The sequence below is a fragment of the Salarias fasciatus genome, chromosome 1, assembly GCF_902148845.1.
Source record: "Salarias fasciatus chromosome 1, fSalaFa1.1, whole genome shotgun sequence".
Lineage (NCBI taxonomy): Eukaryota > Metazoa > Chordata > Actinopteri > Blenniiformes > Blenniidae > Salarias > Salarias fasciatus.
This window is the reverse complement of record NC_043745.1, coordinates 19,101,135-19,122,359: the sequence shown is the minus strand read 5'-3', so window position 1 is coordinate 19,122,359 and position 21,225 is coordinate 19,101,135. Positions and strand designations below refer to the sequence as shown.

Below are 21,225 nucleotides of genomic sequence, written 5' to 3'. Positions count from 1 at the left end.
TAAACCAATGAGAGGAGCGCTTGTAATGAGGCGACCCCTGGACGCTGTCAGCCGGAAGTTGAATTTGTTATGGTGAGTGCGTGGTCGGAGCAGTGAGTCCACACGGTGGTGAGTAACTTTAACTTCAGCCTATTATTACACGTTATTACCTGCTTTTTGAGTCAGACTCATTGAGTTTAATTAAAAACTTCCGCAGATGTGATTTCCAATAAACAGACAGTGTTTTACTTCCCAGAGGCTGCTGTTTGTGCCGTTTTCCGTGCTCATGACCTTGTTCGTTCATTCGAGAGTAAGGATAATGTTATACAAAAGATTGCCTTCTCCTCATTCGCTCCGTTTTTCTGTTATATCTTTAAATAACAGTTTAATAAGTCACAATCTGACCTTCATGTTTACTCTTTTACTGTTTTTTTTGGTCAAACTCGTTCAGTTCTATTCTAGTTTCTTAAAAATCTATTGTGGCAAAACATGGATTTAACTGATAAATCAACTGTTTTTATCACAATGGAACAATAAAACACTGACAGCACATGAGATGTAAGAAAGACCATTTATAATTCAATGAAAAACTGTAATTCATTTTAACTTTGTTGGTTGTTACACATTTAATTTGAGTTGTCAAGGGAGGCCACAAAACATCCCCCATTTGTGTCACAGCAGCCTCTAAATGGGTGAAAAGTGTGGGGAATAATTGCAAGAGATTTCAAAGAGGAATGCCAACTCTTTTGGACCAGCATAGGTCATCATGTTCAACAGGAAGGGTGTGATTCACCTGCAACACTTTGGTGACGTTCACTGTTTTTTTTTTTCTTTGGATGATCAGTGTGGTCATGCAGTAGTTTCCAGTCACTTCCAGTTTGTTCACCTGTCTTTAAAGCAGTGTTGCCCCAGGACTTTCATCGGGATTCAATCTTGCCCTCTCTCCTTGATGCTTACAGATTGTTCTCCAGCGTTTCTGAACCATTTGACAGGTTTCTATTGACAGGTATCTATTGCAGGTACTGAAAGTTTCTAGCTTTACACACCTCTCCAATGAGGAATCTTTTTAAACATTTCATGTATGTATGCATGTATTAAATGCAATTTACCTTATGCACATCTTTGCATGCTCTCTATGCCCAGTTATGTTACTGATCTACTCCCAATTACAACTGAATGGCAAATCTGGCAGTTCATTTTTATAACTGACTATGACAGCTTTTTGTTGACTCTGTGTCATCTTTATTGAGTTTTGTTGTTACTCTGTAGATACAAATGAGTTAATATTCTCTCATGAAAAATAACAATTTATTGCAATCACTAGCTGATATTTCATCAGAAATTAGCAGAAATGGCATCATTTTAAAAATAACCAGGTCAGGTGCAGCTGATACTGAGCGAGAGGTGGAGACGCATGATCCTCGTGGTGAACCCTAAAAGGAACAGGCGATACATGAAGGAACCTTATTGTTTATCATTTATCTTATGTTATTTTGATGTTGCTACTTTTGCTTTGTGACCATGGCAGATGTTTTTCCCCCAAGAAGTATTGAATGACTTCAATGCATATTTCATTGTCAGACATAACATCATGCAATGATGATGGCAGCACGGATGTGAGAATACAGAGCAGTTATCTTGAGTCTTTATGCATGGTTGAACCTCTGTGTGATATGCACCCTATTTGGGCTTTTAAGATTCCTGGTATGTATGACAATCCTCAAATAATTTTTTTGAAGGTAGATTTTTCATTTGATTTCATAGAATATCTACCAATTTTAATCTAAAACACTGTCTAGTTTGCCCCTAAAATGTAAAGAATGTATAGAATACACAGAATATATGGATGAATACACTGTAACTAAATCAAAGTAATTTGACATTTTCAGACAAAACTATAGTTAATGCAGTGCCCTCTAGGATGCCTTGCACTTTTATGTGCTGCACATAGCGATTCATGTTATGAATTAAGTTGATGTCATCTCTAGCTATTATTATTTCACTGTACTCTTATTGTGAATGTTTGTTCCATTGAATTGGAAAAGCTTTTGATATGAGGAAGGAAGCCCTTTTTATTTTTTCCAGTACAGTGTCCACAATAAGGTTGATTGACTGTTGAGAGATTAGCGTTAAGCTCAATACTACTGTAAAAAGATGGGTGTGGGAGAGCGTGGCCAGAGGCGGCACAAGATCGCGGGACGCCGTGATGCTCTGAAGGAAGCAATTGCTCAACTGCTCACTTTACAAATGCTCACAGCAGAGACGGTCCTTCTGTTTTGACAGCCCTGTTGAGATTTATAAGTGCTGACAGGAGACCAAGGGAATATATCATGACTGACAACACTGGGCATTGTGGAAACCCTATATGGGACAAATAAGATGCACGAGATGCCCTGCATCTCAAAGGATAGGAGTCAGCTTGAGCTATGCAGCTTACACTCTGTAAATACATTGCTTTCTCCGCTTTGAGCCTCTTAATTGAAAACTGTCCTTAATTTCAGTTTAACATTTGGGCTCCATCATACTTTTGAGTGTAGTGTAGTGTGTCCAGAGCACGATTTTTAAAGAATAACACCAATTTCCTCCTTTTCAAAGTATCATCTACCAAGGAGGTGTTTTGCTGAGGCTGTTTTTTCTATCAGTCTCTGTATCAGATTGAGCTAAATAATGGCAGCAGTCATAACATGTCACCGTTTTCCTGGTCAGGCTGTTTTGGTTTCTTCAGTCTAAAATTGACATCCATGTACGAGTTGAAGAACGGGTTGACATTTTGTGTCCGGAGGAAACAAGATTATCATCAAAATGCACCATATTTGTTTTGTTAACACTGAAAGAAAACTAATATTCTAAGGTTACAAGAACAATATGTATACAACAGGTTTTGTTTGCAGATAGTTTTGTCTAGAAATTTGGACCTTTCCCGATTATTCAACAGATATTGTGAACAGTTTTATTGTGGTTTCCTTATTTTTTTTTCCCCCTCATCTTTTTTTATATAAATACAGTGAGCCATATTTAACTTGGCCTCCATGACGGCGGCACATGTATCTTTAAAAAAGCACAGCTGGGAAGTCTCATTTTTGGGTGTTAGGCAGTGCCATGGGCTGAGCAGAGCATAACCCAAACTCCTTTGTAAATCTAATACAACATCAGATAAGATCTCTCGGCTCTCTCAGCAGCACCAGGCCAGCGTGTCACAATCGCTGGTGGTCAATACAATAAGGCTTAGTGACTGATATTCCATTCAGTGTAATTGGCTGGGGTCGCTGTCAACCTACACTTCCTTTCAATTCATAGCAGTTGTATTCATATCACTTGGCTATTATTTGCTCTGGGTGACCCATTGAATGTAGGTTTAAATCCTCGGCTCCTCAAATAGTATCCTCGCTCAGCTGTTTCACGGCTGTGTTGCCGTTAGCAACAATGAAAAGAGCAATATGGAGATCAGTCTCTTCATTTAAGTCTGTGATAGAAAACAGGCCTTGGAGAATTGGGGGCTGGACATAGCACTATGTGACTGGGACTTTTACATCTGTCGCTCTCCATCCAGCCAGGTGTCTGCGTTTAAATCAGGAGGATTATCTCTGATTGCGCTGATAGTTGAAACAGACCCCCCAGTATCCAAACCTCTGCCTTTTCATAGCTCACATTAAGATCAAACCAAGCTCTGCGCAACAGGACCAAACCCCAACCCTCCCCTGCCTTCTGCTGCCCAGAGGAAGACATCAGAGGTGGGATTCGTCCCCGCTCTGGTGTGCCTGCGCCTCCATATTCCTCTCCATCTGGGATCCTCAGGGAGAAGAGGAATATCTGACAAGGGCCTCGTAAGCCTCTTAGCCCCCCTGTTGCCCAGTTCTCTCTCAGCCCATGTTTTCCTAATTTAGTTGTGTAAGAAGTCCACTGCAAGGCCCTTGTGTGCTGTTTGGATTGAAATTCTCTTTGTGGTTCTAATAGACTGGTCATGTATATCAATTAACGCCAGTCAGCCAAGGCAGGGTCAAACCTCTCGAGACCAGTGGCAGTAATTCTTTTCTGAATATTTCCACATGGCTTCTATAATGTGTATTTAATTAGATGTCAATTTTGATTTGCTACTACTGGTTTTAATTTTTGTGTGATTTCTGTACAGTGAACAGGTTTAAACTAATGTAATTATTAAATTCTAACTTAATGCAAGGAGGATTATTAGTGTATTCAAGTAAAAAATTATTAGGCTTTCCATTTTATAAATATTTTATTCAATAAATGACCTCTTTAATTGTCACCTACCTTAGTAGCCTCTAAAAATGTCTTGCATAATGTTTTATTGTCCATCTTGATCATACGTTTCTTAAATATCAAAACCTTTTCAATGTTTGAATCGTAAAGCAAAGTCACATCTTCTAATCCAACTGCGATGAAACTGCTGACAGAAATTTAACAGCTTTTTTTTTTTTGCTGTATTTTAGACTACTTTCAAATTTACCTTCACACTGCCCTGAGTAAATTTATTTAGAAGAAGTCCCTTCAGTATTTATTTTATATTTTAAAACAATCTCCTGAGTATTGACTTGGTTTTTTTTTGTTTTTTTTTGTTCCCCTGAGTGAACAATTCGCCCTCTGTAAGAGGATCACGGAGTTAAATACACAATGAAATGTTTCCATCGACATCTATTCATTAGGGATCCCCCTTTTTTCCCCACTGTAGTGCTGTGCTGTGACTCCAGGAGGGATGTGGCCACAGATGGTTCTGCTGGGAGCGCTGCGCTGACTTCTCATTGTTTTCCCATGAACATGTTTGGCGTGTAATCCTGGATTAACGGAGAGACTTTGTGTTAATTTACAGCTGTAGTACAGCTTTCAATTAATGTTGGTATCCCCCAGCACAACCATGCACCTGGCATTATGGACAAGCGATCGTGTGCGTCGCCTGACTCTTTGCCCAGGGGTATTAGAGGTAATAAAGATCCAATCAGAGGTCTCTGAGGATGTCCAGCTCATTCTGAATCCCAAAGGAGTTTCTGCAGCTCGCATATATACTTTCTATAAAACACATAGGTAATGCCATTGTCTGTCAGCATTCACACACCATCACACACAAACACACACACACACACACACACACACACACACACACACACACACACACACACACACACACACACACACTATCAATGACAGAGGGTGCCTCAGAAAACCAGGCGGCTGCATATGGACTCTCTTGATATCAGTCACTGGCCGTGTGATCTTGTTATGCAAAGTCCCTTAATCCCTACCTATGATGAATGCATGCTGGAATGGAGGGGGCCGATGAAACAGAGATATGAGGGCAGCTGTACAGGAGGCTGTCCACTGTGCTTTGCGAAAAAGTGCTAACAAAGATTCCTGGTCCCCAGTGTAGCAGAAGGAGGAGCACATGAAAGATCATGTCTGAGGGTGCATTACTCCACGGCAGCGACAGGGATACTGGCGGAGTTGGTTGGGAGAAAGAGAAATAGAGAGGAACTTGTTGCCTCAGAGCAGACCTGAGATTCACATTAACCTTTAGACCACTCGCTTCCCAACAGAGGAATTATTGGGCCAGAGGTGTTATTGCACCAGCTGGGGTGAAGACTGACTTTATAGTTCCTGTGGTACAGAACAAGAGACCAGAACAGCCTGCTACCAGAAAGGGGCACTCCATTCGGGCCCTGCGCTGAGTTTATGTATGTCCCCCTTCACCTGCTCAACTTCTGTCATTTGCAGGAACGCTGAAAAGTAGAGGGTTGCCAGGGGTGATCTGGGAACAGAGGGAGGAAGCAGAGAGGCGGCACACAAGGAGGTGAAGGGATGGAGTTGGTCTTTTCTGGATCAGAAAGGATGGCGAATGGGCCAAAGAGACAAACCATGCTTGGGATGAAAGAATAGATAGAGGGTTTAATAGGTGAAGTGTAGCTGGACTGAATGAGAGAACATTGTGTGTGTGTGCGAGAGTGAGAGAGGAGAGTAGAGGGGGGTAATGGGATTAGGGGTAACACCTTTGGCAGAGCTCGGAGAGCCACCTGACACCCAGTCTGTTGGGAACCTGGGGAGAAAGGGGATGGAGGTGGTGGGGCAAGGGAGAAATTGGGGGTCTAATCCTTGTCCATCTTTGGGAAGTCATTCCCAGAGCTCTGAGGATTTGGGGCTTTGGTTTCCGCTCTGCTTGCTTTGGTTAATAATACCCTGGGAGGGAGAGAAGACATGGAGAGAGAAAGAGACAGAAGGAATAAGGGAGATGGAGGAAAATATTTCTTTAGCCTGTGGTGGACTGGCAGGACAGCAGCCTGAGCTAAAAGAAAATGTTTGAAGTGCAGCCTAACATCTAAGCCAAGCGGTATCTATTGTTATATACTTCTTGTTTGTGTATTTGCTGGTGTGTGTGCGTGTGTGTGTGTCCATGTGTGCACTCTGCTTGACAGTGTGTAAATACTGGCTTACTTTCCCCTGTTCAGCCCACAGGTTGCAGCTTGAGTAAAAGTCAATAACCTGCGTGTGGATGGGATGTTTGCTGAGAGGACACATGGACAGTCCTTGTTTGTGTTCATGAGGCAGTGTTTGCAGGGCATTTAGTTGTCGGGCGCTCGGGGTGTCTTTGCGTTTCTATGGTGCTGACAGAAGTTGATAACTCCACTCATGATTGTGATTCTAGTTGAGACGGCACAGTGTCAGGGACTGGCCGCGGACAGTGCGGAGCTGCTTGGCTGGATGTGTCACAGCTTCTGTGTTTGTCCGTCACCTGAGCGCGAGGTGTTGATTGGTGCGTGCTACTCAGGGTCAAAGTTCAGGCCAGTTTTGTGGTGTGAACCGACTGCTCAGCCTCTGAGAATGAAACACCAGGGATTGTGCCATGTTAGCAGTAGGCCAACTGGAACAACCTTGTCCACACCTTTAAGGATTCAACCGCAAACATTTTTTTTTTTTTATAGACCTTACAATGAACATAAGCCAACCATAAATGGATCAGACATTCACAATGCCATAACCCATGTTTTTTGCTTCTGTTCTGTAGGTGGAGATGTTTCACAATGTGCTGTGGAAGACCCTCGGTTTTGTGGGCTACACGGTTCAGTATGGATGCATCGCACATTGTGCCTTCGAATACATCGGGGAATTTGTGGTGGTACGTATTGTGCATGAACAATTTTCTTTCTCATTTTTCCACGAATTAGACTTATTCACCTTCACATAAAAATGATAAACATGCCCTTTTTGGCATTTTTCTTCAGTGTTCAGGTCCATCCATGGAGCCCACTATTGTCAACCACGACGTTGTCTTCTCTGAACGGATGAGTCGTCATCTTTGTAAAATACAAAAGTAAGTTCCAGTCTTTTGAATCATATGAGTTTACCCATCAATGAGTAAAATTCAGGCCCTACAATTACTCTCTGGGATGTCGATAGGTCACCTCACTCCACATTTATGATTCATTCATGATATAATCTATTTTTTTCTGCAAATATGCTTCTCATATATTTCAAATTGTCTGTTATTTTGCCTGCCATAAATGAGGTGCTTCTGTTTTCTTTGCAGGGGTGATATAGTAATAGCAAAGAGTCCATTCGACCCCAATATGAACATTTGTAAAAGAGTAATTGGACTGGAGGGAGACAAGATCTGCACAAGTTCCCCATCAGACTTCTTCAAAACCCACACATATGTAAGTATAATAACATCATGTATCATTTATTGAAACCATATACATTTTTTTGTAATATACTCGTTGAAGGTGTGGATTTTTTTCCAGCCACCTTTTTTTCCATTCTCTGACAACTTGCTTTACCAAGTAAGGTTTCTAGCAGTGGTTTTTCCTGTTGCGATTCAAACTCCCACCGCTCTTTAAAAAGACAAAAAAAGGTTAAAAATAAATATATTTATATATATCGTACAGAGAAAAGGAGAATGGATGAATGAAGAATGTGTTTACAACAAAACACTCGATAGTTTGTTTCACCCCAAAATGACAAACTGAATTTCCATGCATAATGCAAACCGTCTCTCAGTTTTCCCTTTGTGCGCACACCACTGTCTCCATACTATCATTGTTGTTTACATTTTAGACCACACACATCCATTTTGTGTCATTGGTCAAAATATCAGCTTTTGACAACACCTATATTTCCTCAGAACAGTGATAAAACCCGAGAGTGAACAGGGGTTCTGCTGCCGAAACCACTGTCATTGCTTTTCTATTACTACTCTACCCAACACCCACAGCTCAGGCCTGCAATCTCTCTGAAGCCTGTTAGAGTTAGTGCCAGCCGAATGGACAGACTGATGGGTGGGAGGAGGGGTGTGTGTGTGTGTGTGTGTGTGTGTGTATGTGTGTGTCTCCTTGTCTCCGTGTGTCTGCGTGCGTGTGTGCGTATACTTACGCCCCCAAACCAAAGATTGTGTTTATGTTGCATGTTTTTGAATTTACTGTGTATTTTATAGACTCTGAGCAGGCTGGCGAATGAGTTCAGCGAGACATAGCGCAAGGCCAAGCCTGTAAGCGGCATTCCTCAAATACAAAAGGAAATAAATAGGCTTCCTCTTCCACAAGCCTCACCTCCAACATGCAGAGGACTGAACTTGTAAGAGGCGGCATCATTGCACTGTGATTTGTAGTTGCAGAGCGCGTTGACAGACGTCTCAGATCGGGTCATCTTTTAACTTACCACTAGGGGGAGAGCTACAACATTTACATAGGTGTCGCTTACAAGTCGGATGACACCGAAAGACTTCTATATTAATCACTTTCATTTACTTTTATTTGAGTACTGAGTAAGCTGTTCAATAGATTACAATTTACTCTGCTGTGTGGCACTCTTTACCATACTCCTGTTTTATTCTTTAGTCAATTGTGTCGGAAAACGCAGTAATAGAAGTACTGACTGAAGTAATTTACTTTAGTGAGCATAAAGTGTTAAACAGGATGAGGAAATGTGCTGCTGAGAGCACATGGATCTATAACTAAAGAAGGCATGTTTAGAAGAGCATGGCTGTCTTTGTGCAGCTTTGAGTTTTTTGTCATCAGAGAAAAGTCAGACTTTTATTCATCATTAAAACAAAGCTGTGATGAGACAGTTTTGGTCTTGTAAGGAGAGTAATATGTACGATGCGTGACTACAAAGGAGGAGCAAAGGAAAAAAAGTCATGAGAAAAATATTCCAATAAATGCTCAGCATATTAAATAAGTACTGTATACTTCACTTTAAAGAAGCAGCACACAGAAAACTCGATACACAAAGTAAACACAATTTTTAAATGAACTACTACTTCAGCTATAGATATTCTACTACCTCGTATAAGTATTCTGCATATTGACTGTGACATGATCCATAGTAAATGTGTTAAAGCGAACTCGCTGTGTGACAGATTTTTTTTGTAACAAGAAAACCACTTACTGTTCAGGTAGTTTTTGAGGGCGCCTAGAGGGAGTTTTTTTTTAAGTCCCTCTTGGAAAAAAATAATGTGTTTTTGTGATTAATGTGTTGTTGTGAGACTTTTTGGGTGGATCTGTAAAGCTGGATTTTCGAAGGTGGTGTTAGACCCTGTCATCACTTTGTTTTTTTGTTCAGGCAGACAGACAGGGGCTCTCCACCCTCGAAGATTCAACAACAGGCTAATTACCCTGTCACCTTTTAGGAATCATTTCTGTGTCTGCGTTACTGTGTCAAAACAATGACACTTGATCCCTAATATTATATCGGAGAGAGCAAAAGAAAGAAAAGCGACATGGGAGAGATGAAATGTCTTCATACATCCTGTTCTCTGCAGTAAAGATAGACAGAGCAACACGGTGAGAAATGAACTCATTATTCCTGTATTAAGCTGAACATGAATTTCCACCCCAATCATGTTAACATAATGAGCACTGTAATTGTGAAAGTGTTAAACAACACACCTCCACGGCGAAGGGAGCTCCAGTTTCGGCTCTCCTCGACAGGTCTCTGACAGGTAAACAATGCCCGGCGTCGAACCAACCAGCAGCCGCAGGACGGGCGCAGACTTTACCATCCGTCAAATCAGAGTCGTCGACAGAGCAGATCAAAGCGGCTCCTCGTCTCAGGGCGTAGTGTTGGGCAACCCAGATGTTTGGAAATATATGTGGTTGTAAATGACATGTCAATGATGGTTTCAGTTCCTCCTCTGTCAGAATTAGACATGTCGATCTCAATCTGTGCCAAAATGATGACTGCTGTAATGCCTTGTTACATAAATAACAACCTGTGATGAGCCAAAGAAGTCACAGACTTTTTTTGTAGTTTACTAGGACTTGAATTTATGATTAATTGTGTTTTGAAAATGAAGTCGTACAAAGTTCATTATGACGTGGTTTTTATCTGGGATGAACCGCTTTCTTTTCTTGGCCATACACCTGTGACTTGTAAGGTGATCTGCTTAAGCTTTCGAGCTCCTGTCAGCCGCAGCTCGCAGGTCAAGTTTCAGACCGCTTCACTTTCTCCTTGTTTCTGAAATCCTGTCTGGCTGATCCTTTAAGCATTTTTTTTTTTTAATTATTTCTATTCTTTTCACTCCGGCTGGAGTTTCTAAATGAAGTCATCTGTTTTATGGGACTCAAGACAAAATCTGGTTCGATGTGAATGTGAGCGATCTGCAGGAACGTTCGCCGTCCATAGCAGAACCCAAAGGGTCCTGTTTGCCTGTTAAAAGGCTGTGCCTTGCTATTGAAGTAGTTTTATGTTTGTTGTGCTTTCGCCATATTTGGCTGATGAGAAGAAAAGAGGGGTTCTAGTGTGGCAGATGACAAACGGTGGTGTTTCTTCTTCCTGTGCTTGGGAGCCAGCATATGTTACCATGTTAATGAGGTGTAATGGTGAGAATCCAGCATGCTGACATATGGTTCTCAGATGACTCCTTTAATGATATTCATTTGTGTCGTTGTTATTCAGCGAGTTGTTTACCTCATGTTAGGTCAACGTGTCACTGGCTTGTGATTATGTCACATCATCTGTCTCAATTATCAAATATGAAATGAAATGCAGCGTCCCACAGTCGGACTGAAGGCTCTAATCAGGGAGCGCCGGCTGATGGGGAATGAGGAGGAATACGGGCGGAGGAACACTAGAGGTGACGTCATCCCGATGCAGATAATATTTTTCTTCCTTCACGTTATTCGCTCTCCTCCAGAGGACTTTTCACCGTTAAAAAGTTAGGCAACACAAAAATAGACCCGTGGATTGTGATGCCCATTATGACAATATAATGTGTTGTTGATCCTGTCTGCACATATAGGGGGGACAGCGCACTTAATTAGGGCCTTGACAAGCCTACTCTCCTAAAGTGATGAGATTAATCATAATTGGTGTCACTGTGAATTAGAGCCTGCTTGGATGACCACCCCACTGGCAGGTCGGACCGCGGTGGAGACCCTTGGACACTGCTGCTAGCCGCAGCCTAGCCCTCGCTCCCGTTCTCTCCCTTTCTCGCTCGCTCTCCCTCTCCTGCTCCTCTCTCTGCCCAGCTATCTCAGGCCCCTCTCTGCTTTTGCCCTCCCTGTGCAAGAGGGGTGCAGATCTCGGCCAACAGCCTAATGACCCTGTTTGAAGTTCTTCTAAATCCCCCCCACCCCCCGACCCTGCCCGTTACCCATGACCCCTCTCCTAAGACGGTGCGGGGTTAAAGAGGGACAGGCAGGTCGGCGTTAAGATGAGGAGGGAGGGAAGGCTGCGGCAGTGTGTCGGGGGGGGTTGTAAGTGGGTGGGGTAAAGGTAAGATTCTGGCTACAGACTCAACTCGCTGTTTGACATTAAAGTTGATCAGGGTCTCTGACGTGAGATTCCTGTACTTCACAGTGGAGCTGCCCACACCATCATGATTTCTGCCCGCTCTGTGTTTTAGGTTCCAAAAGGCCATGTGTGGCTCGAAGGTGATAACCTGAGGAACTCCACTGACTCAAGGAACTATGGCCCAGTTCCCTATGCGCTCATCCGAGGGCGTGTTTGCTTGAAGGTAATGAGGGAGCTCTACATATTCTCACTTATATAAATATAAAGGATTTTTTTCTTTAAATTAAAAAGCTAGTTTTAGTCGGCTCTCCCATAGAAACCTCCTCATGTTGAGACTTAAGCTCCTAACTGAGCGGTGAAGGTTTGGTGAAAGCTGTTGAATAAATTAAAAACTATGGGGCCAATATGACATTTTTTTTTTTTTTAGCCACAATTCAGGGATGCGAGTCAGTTGGAAGTTCAAAGCAAGTGTTTCTGATTGACCAAAGCCTGGATAACATATTGTCTAGCTTTCCTTTCTGCTATGTTGTCATGTCACTGGATGTCATAGCAGCCACGACCCCGGAAACAGGTCAGCCAACCTTCTGTCCATCCGATTGGACCGAGGCACTCCACTGGAGGCCCAATTATGACAGATGATGAAATAACAGAACCTTTTATTAAGTCATTTGCATCTTTAAGAGCCATATTGGCATATGTCCAAAATCTGAAGTTAGGGTTTGAACATAAGGGTTACAAGCATATTTTTTAACCCTTTGTTTCTGTATATCCTTTGTCCTTTGCAGCTCTGGCCACCACATAATTTTGGGACCCTGAGTGAAAGCCCAACCAAACGCATCACTGATACTCCGAGTGACTCTGACTCAAATTAAGTCATTTATTTAGCTTTGCTATCATTGTTTGTATTGATTTTTAAATAAAACTGATATTTATTAGACCCTGAATAGAAAGCGTGTTTCTTTTTTTAAGGGCTGAACACTTCACATTCATACATCCTTTATTAATTGTGCTGTTTTCTAACTGTCAGGCACTTGACATCTGGGACTGACGGTGTGTTCATTGTAGCTGTGCAGCACTGTAGGATCAGCATTGCGTGAGCAGTGAGTAAAGCTGTGTCTCTGTGGAGCCGCTAATGGCAGAATAGACAATGATGAGATGCACACAATTTTTGTTTATGCCCGGGTTTGCACTCATTCAGTGAAAAGATGTGCAAATAACTACATTTAAAATTAAATTCAAGGGCAAATTTTGACTAAAGGTCACGTCTTGATTTCAATTCTAGATTGTTTTTATATTTAAATCCCAACGTGTTTGCAAATAAAAATGTCTTGGTCTCAATTTTCAAAGAACAATCTCTAAAATGACTTATGTCATTGCCTCAAAAAGATGTTATTAATTTTGTGTGTACGCTTTCTTGGTATTATGCTGAAACAAAAACTATGTGCGCGTTTAATATTTAATAAGGCTGCCGCAGCAATTGAAAGAAATGTTAACATTTCCCATTTAACCATACAATATTAATATGCACTTAGTAAGGCCCTCACTCACCAGTTGTGTGTGTGTGTGTGTGTGTGTGTGTGTGTGTGTGTGTGTGATTCTAAGTAACTTTACATGCACAAGACAGCATTATTGTCAGCTTCCTGCAGCAACCAAACATGTAAATATGGTGTCCGTTATTGGGAAAAAGGATTCTGTGAAAAATGGATACTGTAGTGCACGAAGATAAAAGCACTGTGGAGTATATAAAAAAAAGAGTATTAGCTGCACATCTTTAATTTTAAAGGTACTTTCATTTAGAATCAAGCCGATAATATGTTATTGAAAATGTGATCTCCAGCTGGGCTCCAGATACAGTCCAAACACCAGCATGCCACATAAACTGTCTGAAGCCTCGAGCAGTCCTCCCAACACAAATTTGTGTAGAGTGGACCAAGCTGGTTTTGGCATCATGTTTTTCCACAACGCGGCTGACTCTCACAAAAACACTGTTCTTCAGCACATTTGTAAGGCGGCCTCATCCAACTCAAACCTTCCTGGACACATGGACACAGCCACACAGCACATTCACATACTGGGATATGGATGCTCAGCTGGTCATCCTCTGAGGCAGAGAGGGACTCTACTCCTTTGAATTCCCCAGGGGAAGTGAGTTCCAGGCAGCCGTGGGTCCCTGTCCAGCTGCTTCCTCTGTCTGGAAGGGACCAGAGGGTCAGAGACAAGGCTCTCTGTGACACTGAATTATCTGCCTGAGTGTGATTGTGCCTGCTGGGAGGGACACTCAAGAATGTCTGAGCATGTGTGTGTGTGTGTGTACTTGTGCATATGAAAAAAATATTCATGCAGGGCTTTGCTCGGAGCGCATCTTTGTTTCTCAAGGTTTTATATTCATCTGTTGTGTGTCAACATGGTGCCACTGTTAAGCTGAAATGCTGACACGAGTAATCTTAGCATGTCCCTTTAAAGCCAGCGCCCCCATAGAGAGGGAGCCATGGCGGTTCACTAATGCAACTCAGCCCTGGTGAATAAAAAGCGTGTTTTGATTTGAGTAATGTTAACAAGGTTAAAGCTGAAGTTCATAGATTCACACCACCCCAGGTAAAAGTTGAATAAGTGTGTCTGTCAGTCTTTCCCCGAGGGAGGTCAGTCTACCCTCAAGAAAAATCTGGCACCATTAAATTCTGGCCATTTAAAAGCGCCGTAATTTGTGCTGTGCATATTACACAAGGAACACAGATACAGGAACCACACAGGGCGTTGTTTTCATTGACATACTTTGAGTTGTACCAGAGTTTCAAAGAGATGACTTGGCAAAGATGTATATCATTATCATGCTGAGTGGACACAAAGCTGGGAGGGAGGCAGGAAGAGATAGAGATCGGAAGAAACAGACAGACAACAGACAGCTGTGCTGAGCTATGCAGCAGAGCAGAGTCAGGCTGTGGACTGTCAGCAGAGCTGAGGTGTGTCTGCTCCTTCTGCAAGGTAACGTGGAGGTAGAGGAAGTGCACTGTCTCCGTGTTACAACACTTTGTTCAAGGCTAGATCTGCGGGAATAAATCAGTGACTTACTGAATTCCTTCCATCTGAGACGTTGCTCTGACAAAGTAGTTAAAATTTTAACTTTTGATTATAAAAGAGTGTGTTTTCCCTTCCCGGGCTGCCACAACAGATCATTTGCTTTGTATTTTAGATATGACCAAAGTTTTTATGCTGCACGTCCGTCCTGATCCATCTGGATCAGTTTCTATTTAAGGGTTTTGCTCAAGGAACCACGGTGGGAACCGGACCTTTCATTCTGTGACCACAACCAGAATCTGTACTTAAATGAGGACACAAACATTATTTAATTCTTCACAGAAAAATGTAGAAACTCACGCCATGGCATTCCAAGTGAGAAAGGGCATATAAATAAAGATAATATCTTATACAATTACACTGACTTCAAGCCTTTTTTTATGAAGTTCCCTTCTCTGTGTGTCTCCTGCGATGTTGTGAAACTCAGACTTTAAAAATGAGGCTGGCCTTCAAGGTCAAGTAAAAATTCACTTTCTTCGAGGAAAACAAAGTTGCAATAAAGATGGAAATAGAGAAAAGGCAGCTGGATCATGCAGTGCCTCGTGTCTGCAGACTGCATCTTTGGCTCCTTAAAATCCATTTGTCAATGTAGAAAATAACAATTGTTATAGCACAGCAGACACTTGTTACATTTTGCATTCCTAGTGTTTTTTTCTAACTTTATCACTGTCACGTTTCTGGGACGATTTAACAAAAATTTAAACAGTCCAAGTACAAGTAAAGGAGTTTAGATCGAAGCACCTCGGACAGAGATTAACTGTATTTCCCAAACTGAACCGCTGAGTTGGAGGCCACTGCAGTTCCACTTCCAGTTACTGAAATGATGGATGTGAAGCATATTTCTTTCTCGTTCCCCTTCCAGTGAGTCATTTTTTTTGTTACTTCATGAACCGATATTCTTCATCTCCAAATCAGGTGTCCGTATTATGCTGCTTTCCTCAGCATTTTCTGGGACAACAAAATCATGAAGCAACTTTACTTAGCAAGCTTTCAGATGAGAGATCAGTGGAGCTGATCAACAGGCCAGTGTGTTTCATGTAGTAGAAACCAGAGGTTAAATGCTACATTTACTTTTACATTTATCTTCCACTTTTTTTTTTTTTTTTTTTACAATTTTATCCTTGGCTATAACTTTGATTGATTGAGCCTAAAACCTTTATCACGCGTTCCACTTAGTATCCATGACTAGCCAGCCACAAAACTTAACTTTTTTCTTTTTTTCTTTTTTTGCTCCTGTTCCATATTTTCATGTACAATGTAATTTTGCTGTTGATCCCAGAGACTTCATTCAAATTCATAAGTTACATTTAGATTACACTGTTAAACTGCAGTTTTTGACTATTTCAATTTTCTTTCTTTTTTTTCTTTCCATCCAGTGTGGACTTTCAGAGAATATAATTTTATACACTGGCAAATTATTTTTACTCCACAAAAATTCAAACTTATATGATGACTAGAATTTCTAATAATGTATCGTCTGGAGATCAGCGCTTTTTCCCTGCTTCTTCAACTGTTACACGGATAAAATAACTGTGTTAAGAAGGAATAGGATGAAAAATAACTGGAGGGGGCAGGAATAAAGGGAACTGGAGTGGAGAATAGTTGAATATGGAACAGAGACAAGAAGACAGGCAGGATCTGTTTGTATGATTCCTCAGTTCATTTCAGGTTAATTGAATCTTTTAAAAGTGCAAAGACACGTGAAAGAGGCGAGTGGGGGGAATGGGTAAAGAGAGTAAGAGAGCCGCCCTTCGCTGGTAATGGATTGGTTTGTTTGTTTTCATATCCATGGTAGAGAACGTGACCCAAAAGTAAACTTGGGTCAGACGCTGCAGCATTACTCTGACAGCCAAATGTCTCTCTTAGTGTTGCCTGCAGACAAGAGCACCGCCAGCAATAGGTCACAAATGAAAACCTGTGCAGCCTTTATCGCACTAAACTTTTGCTCATCAGACACTTAGACTAAGTAGAAGTCATATCAATCAGGCTGATGCATGAATCCGGTCACGCTTCAGCGCCCCTCCTGCTATCTTTGCATACTTCTGTTCTGTTGACACGTCCTGTTTTCTCCCTTCACTTGTTCTTTGCAGCCTCTCTCCTCTCTCATCCACTTGTGTTGCTGTAAGCTGATGAGGGAATTGCTTCTTTCATTGATGGCTCCTTTCATTCTTTCCTTTTAATCAAGCATCTTAGTACTTCTTAATTAAGACATCAGAGTCGTATTTGATCACTGTTGCTTCTGTGTGTGTGTGTGTGTGTGTGTGTTACAGAGAGGGAGGGAGGGAAGAAGACGGTGTATAAGAGCATGAAAAAGAGTGTGTATACTCTACTAGTCCCTATTCTCTGTGTGAAGATGACTGAACAGCTTCAATTGGGGCAGATCCACCTCCTCCAACTCTGTTCTGCCAGCCCTTGAGGCTTGTGGTGTGTACATCTCCCAAGCCAACAGCCGTCAACCTCCAGAGATCCATACTAGACAGATGGTATTGGAGGCTGGGTAGGATGGCTATCGAGCTCCCTACTGTCAGTTTGCTGTGATGATCACACACACACACCAGGCTGTCAATACTCACAGTCCGCTAATCAAAGAGTAAAAATGAAAAAAACAACACAAAGACAATTGAGATGGGAGAATGTAACTTTTGCTGGACTCCACTGAAAGAGTGAGACTATGAACTTCCAGACATTGGAAGTAACACTTCTGCAGTTATGTGGTGCAAATAAAGTCAACAGGACGGTCAAAAAGTGAAGGCTTTTGCAGTAACGCTGGCCTACCTTCGGCCTTAGTGTTTCCTCCCCTGAAGGCAGTTAACAGTATGAGTGCTTCTTGCCTCTAATGGAGCGGGTGGGTGGGATTCCGCGTGTGCACGTGGTGTGAGGCCTGTGCTGTATATACAGTACACTCACTGAGGGTCCAAATGGAAAGCCATGGGACCTCTATCCTCGGGCAAGGACTGATGCGGAGAGGGGGAGGGTGGGGAGGTGACAGCAGCCGAGTCTGACAATCCTGACCTATATCCCCCCTTTTGCTTAATGGTGAGAGGGAGAGCGTGATTGAAGGACACTCACTCGATGTTTGGAGTTTTTCAAGGAAGCTGTGCTGTGCTGAGGAGGAACATTAAGAAGTTTGTGTATAACTCACATCTTCAATCTGACTAGATAAGATAAGATAAGCTCGACTTTAGGAGTCAGTCCTCATGATTTGTGCCAGTATCATACAGAAATAGCATGACTGCATCACAGAGACCAAATAAAGGGTGCATGTGCTTTTTTCCCTCTGATGGTCAGTGAAATCACTGAGTTATTATGTGTTTGTGTGTCACAGAATATAAACAGAAGAGGAAGTGATGCATTAAAAAAATGCTCACATTGATCTAATGTGTATTTTTGTGTATTATTTACTCTATTTCACTTCTCTTAAAATCACGGAGCACTACAGAGTATACCCACGTTTAGAATTATTGGTGCTCTGTTTGGTTGTTTAAAGAACACATTTACACGGTCTCATGTTTTTTTAAGGTTGTTTTTATTTACTGTTATTTTTACTGACGGCAGCATTGAATTCTTTTTAAAAGCATCGTGTGAGTGACTATTTCAAGAGTATTTTGTGATTTTTGTTCCCTGTTCAACTGCATTGCGGTTACTTGTGCGCTGTACGGTGGTGTGGTGGTAAGTGTCCTCACCTCAAACTGAGCATATCCTCAATTTGATGCTGGTTTGGAGCCCTATCTGTGTCACATTTTTATGTTTTTCCTGTGCACCTGAGTAGATTTTTTTTTCTTCCCACACTCCAAAACTGTGCCTGAGGTTAACTGGTCACTGTAAATTCCGCTCAGGTCACCCTGTGTCGGACATTTCACCTTCCAGGTCGACCCTGCCTTTTGTCCATTGAACGCTGGGACTGTCTCCTCCCCTTATGACCCTGACTTGAATAAGAGCAGTACAGATGATGATGATTGATTACATTTCTAGTACATAAGTACTGTGCTCTTTCCTCTGTGAATAAGATACATTTAGTTTGTGTAGTCAAGACCCTAAAAGACAACATCAGACTAGTTGGTCAAGACCGAATCGAGACAAAAACCATGAAATTGTTACCTTGATTACCACAGCACTACCCTGTAGTCCCTGTAGTTTGTCCTGGACCCTGCAGTGTGATATGCAAAGGGAATTTTTAAAACCAACATAAGCAGACCGAGGTACTGATCGAGAGACTGATCCAGGTAATAACAGACAGAACTTGCATAAAAGAAATGCAATCTTAACAGACGTGAGTGTAGAATTGAAAGACTGATTTTAATCCACAGAGTACACTTCATACTCTCTGTGTTCTTAGCTCTCGTAGCTACTGAAACAACCTCTCTGACACTTGCTGTCTATGCTGACTGCTATCTGTTTTCATCCCCTCAAATCTTTCTCTCTTGCTTTCCCCATTTTCTCTCTGCAAGCTGAAGACTCTCATCTCCGGACTGGAGCTTCCAGTCTTTCTCTTGACGGCCAGTCCATTTGCCCCTAAGGAAGAGGGGAGCATGGGCAAAGAAAAGGAGGGGACAAAGGATGGGAGAAAGAAAAGGAGTCAGGGTGGTAAACAACTTAGATCCTTAGACCGAGGCATGGGCCCGGGTGGTGATTGAGATGGCTGGCATGGCGAAGCAGAGCATTGCGTGCGTGTGTGTTTGTGTTCCTCTTCGGTCAATGTAGTTCAAAAGCTGAACTGTGTCCAAGCCTTGGTAATGATGCAGTCGCCCACAACAGACTACAATAACCAACAGTCTATCGCCGGCCAATTACTGTCCGCCACAATTATATTTCCAATTCAGAGGTAACAAGGGAAAGTGGCCCAACTCAACTAATCATTTCGAGCAATTACTTTTAAAACTAATTAGAATGTCAGGTTTTGCTGTGCGTGCCTGAGCTCGGGGGAGGTTTTTGTTTGTGTTTTTGTTGCTGTTTTCACTTTGTCAAATGGATGGACTTGAAAGGAGAGAGCAGAAGGAGGGGGCAATATCAGCAACAGTGCAAGCCAAACATCAACCACAGCAACGGATTGAGAAACTTGGTCATTACGGGAGTTTTGGGAGTTCGGGGGGGATCCATTGTGAAGGAGGAAACGCGGTGTTCATCCTGTTGATGCCAGGGACTTTGCTCGACTGGTAAAATGAGTTCTTGGTGCTTTCAGCTGAAATGCTGTGACAAAGCAAACAGACAGTGAAAGACGTACATGGTATCACCGAATTCTCTAAAGTTTAATGAAAAGAAATAATTTGACTTCTGGACTGTAAAAAGATGTCTTCAGAGAAAGCCTCAAGCTTCACTTACTCCAACTTCATGATGGATTCTTGATTTGTTCTACAAATACAAGATGCAAATTCATAATGAAACTTAGATTCTTTCCAACAAATATTTGTGATATTCAGTGTAGTAATTTTAAAACTACCAACTAATGAATTGTTTGAAATGAGGGGTGATTCAATGTTTTTTAATTTTTCACATTCCTCTGCAACACATTTTTTCAAAGTGCTAACAAGTGGGGGTAAACCACCTGAACAATATCACGTATTTTACCCTTTGCTTGATAGTATGACAAAGTAATTAAATATCTTTCATTTCAAAAACATTTAAGAGCAAATAAATCAACCTGTGACAGTTCCCTTTACATATATAATGAACATATAGTGACAACTAGAAGAAACGGATCTTTCTGGAACTAAGTGGCGTTCCCTTTATGCATAAATTATTTCAAATTTCATTCACTCTTCAAAGTTGGTCTGAGTGAAGATACACTGCAACTGTGATTCTGTGTAACCAAACTGTGTAAAACTGTAAGATTTACTGAAAATTTTATGTTAAAATCAGTCTGATGATTAATTGTCGTAACCTGAAAAGTGTGAAATGGTCGGTTATTTTAAGGGATTTTGCCCTCCTTTACTATGTTGTGATGTGGAAAATATAACTCAGAAAATATCTTTGGTTGATGACAAAATACTTGTTTCAGTATATTTGTTAACATATAATTACAAAGATGAGGTATTTTATTTTATTGTGTCTGTATACATGTGACTCTCTACAGTTTGTTTGTCGTGCACCTGTTACCCCTGTGATAATGTGTTTGATTCAATGTAATGTTGTTTACTGTTGCTCACTTTTTTGTGAAATTGCCTTTTTTTTTCTTGTAAAAGTGCCTTTAGAAGCCACTATGCTTTAAAAATGAAATTGATCTGAACTACAGTCATCCACAAAGAAGAAACACACGTCTCCACTTATTGAAGAAGTCAAAGTGAAAACCACTTTGACATACATCAAGAGAAAACTCACATGTGCACATTTTTGATAAACCTTAGTCGCATTGATTGTGTCTGAACATGTTAGTTTTCCATTGACCAAAGTTGTCTTTGTTATGGAGTGAGCGTGTTAACAGCAAGTCTTTTATGTAGCTCT

General features: G+C 41.6%; 1 protein-coding gene across 3 annotated transcripts; it reads left to right on the top strand.

Annotated features, from left to right (window-relative positions):
* Positions 1–57: 57 nt before the first annotated feature.
* immp1l (inner mitochondrial membrane peptidase subunit 1) lies at positions 58–12,649 on the top strand. 3 transcript variants are annotated; one of them, XM_030098210.1, is made up of 6 exons: positions 58–108; positions 6,989–7,099; positions 7,206–7,294; positions 7,511–7,637; positions 11,825–11,935; positions 12,498–12,649. In XM_030098210.1, exons 2-6 carry the CDS (start codon positions 6,995–6,997, stop codon positions 12,582–12,584), a joined length of 519 nt encoding a protein of 172 aa, XP_029954070.1. In that variant the 5' UTR covers positions 58–108; positions 6,989–6,994; the 3' UTR covers positions 12,585–12,649. The 3 variants fall into 3 exon arrangements, with proteins under 3 accessions (XP_029954070.1, XP_029954061.1, XP_029954078.1); XM_030098201.1 differs by having other exon boundaries at positions 64–105; positions 6,978–7,099; XM_030098218.1 differs by lacking the exon at positions 58–108 and adding an exon at positions 5,747–5,779.
* Positions 12,650–21,225: the final 8,576 nt, after the last annotated feature.